General features: G+C 41.9%; 1 protein-coding gene across 1 annotated transcript in view; it reads right to left on the bottom strand.

Annotated features, from left to right (window-relative positions):
- Positions 1 to 49: 49 nt before the first annotated feature.
- Positions 50 to 10,447, bottom strand: part of ankrd27 (ankyrin repeat domain 27 (VPS9 domain)) — a 28,968-nt gene continuing 18,570 nt past the window's right edge. Inside the window, exons 23-28 of the mRNA XM_070972513.1 lie at positions 10,113 to 10,232; positions 8,362 to 8,535; positions 8,002 to 8,095; positions 7,668 to 7,746; positions 7,511 to 7,568; positions 50 to 7,384 (exon numbers count right to left, since the gene is read on the bottom strand). Of these exons, the coding sequence (XP_070828614.1) occupies positions 6,842 to 7,384; positions 7,511 to 7,568; positions 7,668 to 7,746; positions 8,002 to 8,095; positions 8,362 to 8,535; positions 10,113 to 10,232 (1,068 nt within the window). The 3' untranslated portion in view covers positions 50 to 6,841. The remainder of the gene's footprint in view (positions 7,385 to 7,510; positions 7,569 to 7,667; positions 7,747 to 8,001; positions 8,096 to 8,361; positions 8,536 to 10,112; positions 10,233 to 10,447) is intronic.

Genomic DNA, 10,447 nt, shown 5'->3' with positions numbered 1-10,447 from the left:
GATGAAGACCGGCTGGTTGGTTTCATAATTTATTTTTATTTTTCATAAAAGATGTTGAAACAGCTTTTCAAGATAAGGAAAATTAGAAACAAATAAAACCAAAAAACAGAAAGTAACCAGTGAGGGTGTAACTGGCGGAGTAAGTATAGTTCAAGTAAAGAATGAAGTCTCAGGGCATTTTTATTAGACATGAAAAATAAGGATTTCTTGTATAAGTTCAATTCATTCTTCGATCCGTTGATGTGGGGTTTGACCTTAATTTGCATCTGTGAATGTAATGTTTGCAGAGTACAATTAAATTGTTTACCAAGAAGTCCAAGATTTTCTCCTTTAGCTGTACTCCAACTTCAATAGACATCCAGTTCAGCCGTTAAAGATATTTGTTGGGTTAACACCCAGCTTCGAAAAGTTAACCAAATTCTAAAACATGTTCACACTCAAAGAAAATATGTTGCACAGTTTCAGTGTCTCTCACAAAATCCACATGTATTATTGTCCCAATTAAATCTTTTGTGCAAGAAATGGTTCGAAGGATAGACATCATGTAGAATTTTAAATACAACCTTTTTTGCTTTATGAGGGATTGGATAAGACATATATCGCTTCCTTATCTTCTTTGCCTCCACAACAGAATAATCACTTAAAACATATTTTCTTTTTAGTTGACAAGGGTAGTAACGTGAAGTTAAAACATTTCTAATGAACTTGTTTGAGAAAAGTTTGCTTCCTAAGCTGATTCCTTCCACACTGTGTGATCTCATTTCTGAAACATTTGAATGTCCCACCAGTTGTTGAGTCGTCATTTTGAATGAAGTTGGAATGGCTTTCATTACTTTCTCATATTCTTTGACACAGCATTGCAGCTTATATTTAACACAAAGGTTCTCGTGGGTTAGTGGATTGCCCTCATTATCCATAAGATGCCATACTGCCCAAAAACCTTTGTCAAACCAAGTCTTCAAAAATAATGACTTACGATTGGTCAAAACAAATCTATTATTCCACAAAGGACAATTGTGAGGAGTAAAATTGTGGTTATACATCAGATTCCAGTAAAGGAGAACTTGCTGGTGATAATTCGAAAGCTTCACAGGCAATTTACATGTATCGTAATCACAGCGCAATAGAAAATCAGTGCCTCCCATTTTTTGAAGAATTGCTTTTGGAATGGTAAACCAAAAAGAGTCTTTGTGCAGAAAACAAGAACTGAGCCATTTTAGTTTTAGAGCACCATTCATAACTGAGAAGTCAATAGCATTTAAGCCGCCCTCTTCGATACTCTTGACCACATCAGCTCTTCTGATGTACTGGCATTTGTTCTTCCAAATAAATCTGAAGTTTAAATTATTAATAAGTTTAGTCATTTTGTCTGAAATTTCAAGTGAAAAGGCAGGATAAATAGCTCTTGACAAACTCTCCATTTTAGAAAGCAGAACCCTCCCAAATACAGTAATGTCTCTCTGTAATCTAGAGTTCAGAATAGTTTCACATTTATCCACATTTTTACAAACATTTTCCCTCTCCCTTATTTTTTTATTCTTAGTAATAACTGTACCCAAGCATTTCACTTGACTTTTGACCGAAATGTTACATATTGACAGTGCCGGCTGATCATGAAGTGCAAATATTTCACATTTATCAATGTTTAGTTTCAAGCCTAACGCTTTGGAAAATATGTTGATGGAGTTTAATACTTTAGGAATTTGCATTTCATTTTTTTAAAAATAAAGTTGTATCGTCTGCAAATTGACTTATGATTATATTTCTTTCTGAAATATTTATTCCTTCAATACCATTATTTTTTTTAATCATAATTGATAATAGCTTGGCGACTAGAATAAATAACAAGGGAGAGCTGTTGCAACCCTGTCTAATACCCCTATTTAACTGAAATCTTGGGCAGGTACCTTGTTCCAAAGTCACACAACTATTGATATCTCTATATAACATACCAATCAGGTTTATCAATTTCTGACCAAAACCAAAATAATTTAAAGTACTTACAATGAAGGGGTTAGGGTTAGGGTAAGGGTTAGAATGAACCCCTCCTCTGATAATACATGACTATAATCGATCAGATCCAAAACCAGTCGTATGTTGTTGTGAATAGATCTTCCATTTCAGAAGCCAGATTGCGTTTCATCAATAAGTTGTGACAAACCTTTTTTAAGTCTAGCAGCTATACATCCTGACAGCAATTTATAATCAGCGTTGAGGAGTGTAATAGGTCTTAAGTTGTCTAGTACTCTTTTATCTTTGCTGTGTTTGGGAATTAATGTTATCAGACCTTGTTTCATACTGGGCATTAGCTCTTGTTTCGCAATGCATTCTTGTATAGCTTTGAACAACAGATTTCTAATATCTTTCCAAAAGAAATGGTAGAAATTTGCAGTGAGCCCATCAGAGCCAGGGGCCTCGTTAAGTGACAGTTTCAAACTAACCTCATCTAATTCTTCTATTTTTAAATCTGAATCAAATTATTGATGTATTATTTAATGTATTATTGATGTTGGGTTGAAAATTTGCAATTTGGTCAAAGAAGTTGGTTGAATCAATAGGAGAGAACACAGATGAATATAATTTGCTATAGAACATAAAAACTTCTTTCTCGATAATTTTGCTATCCTTGCACTCTCTTCCATTAATCAACAGACTAGTTAAGGCCTTATTTTCCTGCCTTTTTTTCTCCAGCCTGCTGAAGTATGATGTGTTTTTTTCTCCATCCTCCATCCATTTTGTTGGTTTCCCCGTTGCCAAAGTGTTTGTATTTCATACGATTAGACTTGAATTGGCGAGAGAAGAAACACCTTGAAGTGACTGTGGAGTCATTTGATGTTGGATCTTCTCAGATGTTTGGTTTGCTGCTTTTCCTCTCAATGATCTGAATGTGTTTGGAATAATGTGGAGCTTTGGACTGTTGGTTGGACCAAACGAACATGGTGAAGGCGTCACTTTGGGCTCATTGTGACCACATTTCTCACTGTTTCCAAAGCAAACGATCAATCAATCGATGGAGAGAATGATCAGCTGATTGATCCAGAATGAAAAGAATCATTAATTTCAGTTAAAATGAGCTCCACCTCAACCAACTCCAACAGGAACGTCCTGCTGAGACATGAATGAGGAGACACCATGATCTGAAGAGACCAGAGACAAGAGGACAACAGACACAGGGGACACAATGATCTGAAGAGACAAGAGGACAACAGACACAGGGACACAATGGTCTAAAGAGACCAGAGACAAGAGGACAACAGACACAGGGACACAATGATCTGAAGAGACAAGAGGACAACAGACACAGGGGACACTTTACTGCTTGCAGTACTACTTTCAATACTGTAAGCACATTTTCCTGAGTATACTTAGATAGTTTTACTGGAGTAACATTTTCAGTGCAGCACATTTACTCGTTTACAGTGTGGTATTTCTACTTTTAGTTAGGAAGAGTATCTGAATACCTCCTCCAACTTCGGTGACTGCAGCATTATAATCCATTTTTGTGACTCGACCTTTTGTGTAATGAAGCTTCTTCAGTGAAAAAGGCCACTGACAAAAACAGCTGGTCTGACTGGCAGGTTTATTATTGTTATCTGGGTGTGAATCAAATAAGGCACATTCACTTCACCTTTAAACATCCAAACCAGAAATGAAAAACAGTGATACAAAATGAATCAATGCTTGACTTCTGATCGGGTTTGACACTGAAACATGAACGTGATGAGACCAAAACACATGGAGTGGAGAGAAACGGCCGGTCAGCGGTGAAAAAAGTGACCGAAATACAAAGAACGGAGGGTCAAAGAGGTCAGTTTGACAGAAGCTTCGTCCTCACTAGAAGGACAGAAGAAGACTGTGTGAAGTGGACAGGTGACACTGGACTGAACAGGTACACTGTATTGATCCTGAGACAGCTGATTTTTTCACTTTGTTTCATTTGAAAATCAACTTGCAGAGACTTGAAACTAGCTTGTGATCAGTAAAACCATCAATGTTGATCTCAATATAAAATCCATAAAAATAAACATACGTAATAATTATGTGAAATAATTCTTTTCTTGAATACAGTGGACTGTTGTATCATTATACATTTAATCTAATTCTTCACGTGTAAAAAATGAAGGCTCAACTTAGTTTCTACTGAGCTGTAATTGAAAATTCTTTTTCATTATAAATTAATGTGTCAATTTACTTTTTTTTCTCTCTGATCAATTAACTGTTTGGACTAGACATGTGAGAAAATAGTAAAAAAAAAAAAGAAAGAAAATCTTAATTTTAAATCGGTATAAAACAGATAAGAAGCAGAAAATTAGGACCTGATTTTCAGGTAAATTTGACTTCGGAGTGTGTTTCCATGCACTCCGGTATCCAGGTTTTGAGTCCCGTCGTGGTTTCAGTCTTATTCAGAATCTGATGTTTATGTTTCGTCTTCATTTCTCATCATGTCAGACACCAACAAGGACTGTTCACATACCAGGATCAGGTGTTATCACAGAACTCCAAGAGCATTACCAGGCTTCTCAAAACCTGGACAAGATACAGTACGACCTCAAATCAATAGTATGAATTTTATTTCATGTCAGCTTCAAGTTATCTTTGCATCACATCGCAGCTACGAGTGCGACCGTCTCTAAAGACGCTTGGACAGAGCAGCGACGGTTGCCTTCAGAAAACCAACAAATCTGGAAGAACAATCACTCATGTTGGCGTCACACATCGTTTGGCAGCCGATGGTCATTTTTCATTGCCAGAGTGTTCTTGAACGCAGCACAGAAGACAGATCTGAGGCCAGTTTAACTGTGACGTTAGTTCATCCCTCTTTTCTGCTGACCTGTAAGTTTTCTCTGAATATCTTATCTATATCTTATTATCCGTCTCAGAAAGTCAGTATTTGTGATATGTTTTGGAACACTTCTGTCTCTAAGCGTCATCCTAGTTAAATGAATGAATACATTAAGTTCAGGAGCCATTTTCATACATGTAACTGACAAAAAACAAGCGAGGTCGAAGTGTGAAGGATTATCTCTCTGTACCAGGATTCAAGTCTCTGCACGTTGATTTTCACAGGAATAAACTAAAATCAGTGGTTAAAAGGAAGTTAGCCGAGTTGTAAAATAGCAGATTTGTAACCTTTAAAAGCAGCCGAGCGATCCTTTAAACGTGCTCCGTGAGGAAAAAACCCATTGAGGACAAGATGGACCTGTCTGAACATGACCATCAACAACAAGAGTCAGAAATCAAATCAAATCATCCCGATAAAAACAGGACGAGTGCGACGTATGACGGCGAAAAGAAGCAAACCAACCACACTGTAAATCAGTTTCAACGTTTCTGGTCTTCAAGTGACACAAAAAATCTCCCTGTTCTTCAAATGAAGTCTACGTCTCGTGGCTGAAAACAAAACCAAAGCAGCAACATTCATACAGTATGAAAGGAAAATAACGTCATTTCGCATCCCTTTTTGTTTTTGTGAAGGCCTGAAGAAGAAGAAAGTGCTTCAAACTCAGGTGAGAGGAAGAGGAGGAGACACCGGAGCCGCTCAGTCTGGAGACCTCCTCAGACCGGAGGAGCTAATTATCTGTTAACGTGACGGCTGACCTCTTCGGGTCACAGTGAAAAGATGTTTTAGTCGATTTCACACTGAAACAGGATGAGACATGATGCAGGGAAGGATCTTTAATGTTCACCATGACATCAGTTTTGCTCTTCCTCATTTCCTCTGTATTAAGGCTGTTTTTAGTCCTTTCGGGCATTTTGATCATTTATATTTTGAGCTGGCTGATGTTCTCCAAAAGGTTCACGTGCAAATCAACAGGAGGTCAGTTAGGGAAAGAAAGGCATTTCACAGGAAGTTCACCTGATGGGATTCCAAAATAAAACCATGTAAGAGGATGAAAATTGACTGCGCTATATTTGATGTCAGCTGAAGACGTCAAGATGCTGCTGTGAGCCCCAAAAAGCTTCTTACGGTCAGCAGTGACCAGCAGCGCAATGAATGAAGCTTCAGAAACACAGAAAACTTGACTTTAGCGTTTGGTTGTGATTTTAAAGGGCCAGTGCACCCAAATTCCACCCACATTTCCTCACTTATTGTCCAGGTGTTGAGAGTCTGAGTTTGGAGATTCGTCTGTCTCTTAATTCGCCTCCACACCCAAACAATGGAGGTGACAGCAGTTAATTTAGCATTACCAGTTACTGTGGTAATTCAGAGACGTCAAAGTCGACAGTCTTCACTTTCTGCCAAACACACAGGACGGTCAGAGACACAGTCAGAGTTGTAGTATTGGTACTAGTCACAGTCATGGCCACAGTAAGAAAATGGCTGACTGCCTTCTGTGGATTATCGAGAGTAACGGGAACAAAGATGCTGTCATTGCTGAAATCTTCAGTTCCACTCTAATGAAGTCCTGCTCACAGCAGGGACGCTCAGCTCGTCTTACCTGTGCTAGATTGATTCAGGTGAGTCCAGCCTGCAGAGCAGTTCGTACCCTTCACTGATGAGGCCCTGCACAAAGGTCACTTTCACTGCTTCAGTCTGTAGAAAACACTTCCTTTGTCCCCGTCTCACTCTTTGCTTCTTTGCTTATCGGACATTTCACTGTGCGTCTCATGAAATGAATTTCCCCGGTCCGACCCCGCTCAGGACAAGCTTTAATGATCTATCTGCTTGGTGAGATGAGCACAAGGGATATAAGAGAAATGGTTTTGTAAACTGGGTGAAGCGACCCTTTGAAAGGTTTCGTCCTCTGTAGAATGGAGCCTGCAGCTGCAGCAGGAGTCAGTTTGGTCTTTGGTCCTGTTCGGTGAAGCAAAGGGAAACCAGCAGCTCAGCGTTCATTCCTCAAGTCTGACTTTCAGTCTCAGCCTCCTGTTTGGTTGGTGTCTCTGAGATCGGCCTCCCCGCTCTGGGTTGTGGGGAGGAGGTCGCCGGGGCGGGTGGGGCCGCGGTCTGGCCGGCGGATGATTCCAGCGGTGTGCTTAGAGAGTGGAGACTGTGATCGCTCGGTGTGTGTGGAGGACGGGGTTCGGACAGATCTTCGGTGTGTGACGGTGCAGCAGAGGGTGAGGACGGCGGGCTCTCGCTCCTGGAGCTGCAGTCGTCAGCGGAGCGAGTGTCCTCTGGATCTCTGGACATGTGGACGCCGGCAAACAGGCTGCCGTCAGCTGCTTTGGGAGTGTGTGTCACGTCTGTCCGGTGGTTCTCTTGTGGAAAGTATTCGGCCGTGTCAGAAGTGTGTGCGGCCGGCGTTTCCTCTCCAGAGTCCAGGGTGTGACAGCGACCTAGGGGCCGTCCTCTCGGCCGGGGCCCGGCGTCCAGGCTCGCTGAGGGGCTGCTGACCTCCACCGTCTCCCCTCGCCTCAGCCTCCTCCTGTCCGGACTCACCTGAGAAGATCAAGATCACATGTAAAGTTTGTCCACAGGGTGGCGCCACAAGAGGAGTGAATTTTTAATCAGCATCACAGGAAAAGTCATGATGTTGTCTGAAGGGTTGATCCTTAGTAAGTTTACCTGGTTCAGAGTAGAACACCTGGGGGGAGGAGCAGAACCTTTCTTCATCTGCTGAATCCTGAATCAAAGAACAGCCAAACACAGTTAATATGAGGACTTGAACAGAGTCTCCTTTCTTATTTTGGGTTATTTGAGAGCTGAAGTTTGGTGGAGCCACCTGCTGATGGACTGGGCCAGCTTCTGTCGCCGGCCGTTGGTGTGATCCTGTGGCCTCAGCCGCTGGACGAAAGAATGAGCTGCAGCAGCAACAAGAGAAAGAAAACCTGAACTAACTTCAGTGGATGTCTGAACTGAGTTGAGTCACACATTAAGTATGCTGACAAAACATCTGACACTCAAACAAAAATGGCTGAACTGAGGCTGAGAACTCATCAGAAATGGGAAAAGCACTTGGTTTCAAAGCTTGAAATAAGCAGCTTCTCTTAGAGGCTGACAGGACAACATCAATGGACTGGAACTATTTTGGTTTAATGTTATAGGATATTTGTTACCCAGAGCTCCTTTGGGCACTGAGAGCAGTTTGATTGGTTCAGCATCAGGAGAAAGTCCGGAGGCTTTCTGCAGAGCTCTCAGGATCTCAGTGTTCTGCAGAGGAAAAGTTAGAAAGTTGCTCAAATTGTTCTTCTGACTTCAAAGCAGGTTCTCTAATAAACTTTGTTCTAATTTCATTTAATAAAACGCGATTCCACTTCTCTCCAGTCTCTCCAACGAGCGTTTCTACGTCAGGATGTTGCACGAGGTCCAACGTGTTTTCCCGCACGTTGTCCCGACACACTGCGGCCAATCAAAAGCCACCAGCTCTTCAAGAGCCCATGCAGTGAAATGGCGTCCTTTGGTGTGTGTGGAAGCACCTTTCCGCCCAGCTCGTAGGCGCAGTCCAGCGGCGTCCTCTGCCGCTTGTTCCTGAGGCCGGGCGACGCTCCGGCCCTCAGCAGCAGCTCCACCAGCGCCTGGTGTCCGCCTCGCACCGCCTCGTGGAGGGAGGTGTTCCCCTGGAGGTTCGCCACGTTCACCAGTGCATTACTCTGTATGCACGCACGCACGCACGCGCACAGACACACACACAGACTTTTAATGATGGCATAGCGTGTGTGTATGTGTGTCCTGAACAGACATGTGACACTGCTGTTTAACTACACAAGCAAAATAGGCTCATGAATGTGTGGAGCTGGGACAGGTGTTCACAGGTAACGCCTCAGCTGCAGCTGTCAATCAGCACGTGAACAAATTGTGTTCTCATATCTGAACGTGTGACGTGATGAAGATTAAAGCAGCAACAGGAGATGAAGGAGTTCAATGAGCTGAAACATCTGCAGCAGGAACATGAATGAACACATGAACGAACACATGAATGAACACATGAACGAACACATGAATGAACACATGAACGAACACATGAACGAACACATTAATGAACACATGAACGCAGCAGGAACATGAATGAACACATGAATGAACACATGAACGAACACATGAATGAACACATGAACGAACACATGAATGAACACATGAACGAACACATGAACGAACACATGAACGCAGCAGGAACATGAATGAACACATGAACGAACACATTAATGAACACATGAATGAACACATGAACGAACACATGAATGAACACATGAATGAACACATTAATGAACACATGAACGCAGCAGGAACATGAACGAACACATGAATGAACACATGAACGAACACATGAATGAACACATGAATGAACACATGAACGAACACATTAATGAACACATGAACGCAGCAGGAACATGAACGAACACATGAATGAACACATGAACGAACACATGAACGCAGCAGGAACATGAACGAACACATGAATGAACACATGAATGAACACATGAATGAACACATGAACGAACACATGAACAAACACATTAATGAACACATGAACGAACACATGAACAAACACATTAATGAACACATGAACGAACACATGAACGCAGCAGGAACATGAATGAACACATGAACGAACACATGAACAAACACATTAATGAACACATGAATGAACACATTAATGAACACATGAACGAACACATGAACGCAGCAGGAACATGAATGAACACATGAACGAACACATGAACGCAGCAGGAACATGAATGAACACATGAACGAACACATGAACGCAGCAGGAACATGAATGAACACATGAACGAACACATGAACGCAGCAGGAACATGAATGAACACATGAACGAACACATGAACGCAGCAGGAACATGAACGAACACATGAACGAACACATGAACGCAGCAGGAACATGAATGAACACATGAATGAACACATGAACGCAGCAGGGACATGAATGAACACATGAACGAACACATGAACGAACACATGAACGAACACATGAATGAACACATGAACGAACACATGAATGAACACATGAACGCAGCAGGAACATGAATGAACACATGAATGAACACATGAATGAACACATGAATGAACACATGGACGCAGCAGGAAGCTGCAGTGTTCCCCTGCGCTGCTTTAATCTGACAGCATTAAATTCAGCCTTTTACAGGAAAGCGATTCACTTTCAGACACGAGACTGACATCAGGTGAGTGTAAAGGGGTGTGACGGTGCTCACCTGTAAGAGGGTGGTGGCTGTCTCCAGGTTTCCACACAGACAGGCATGAATTAGAGGTGTGTTGCCATAGTGATCCTTCTTGTTCAGTTTAGCATTGCACTCAAGCAGAAACCTCACCACCTAAACACACACACACACACACACACACACGCACGCACACACACACACACGCACGCACACACACACACACGCACGCACACACACCATCATCATCATCATCATCAAACTGGAGGACATAGAGCATCTATTGGGACTATTTTCAGCAGCGGATGAATCCACATTTGGTGCTGGTGTGTGTGTGTGTGTGTGTGTGTGTGTGTGTGTGTGTGTGTGTG

This window comes from Chaetodon trifascialis, chromosome 10 (assembly GCF_039877785.1).
Source record: "Chaetodon trifascialis isolate fChaTrf1 chromosome 10, fChaTrf1.hap1, whole genome shotgun sequence".
NCBI lineage: Eukaryota > Metazoa > Chordata > Actinopteri > Chaetodontiformes > Chaetodontidae > Chaetodon > Chaetodon trifascialis.
Note: the sequence above shows the minus strand (reverse complement) of the source record. Positions and strands in the feature narration are given on the sequence as shown.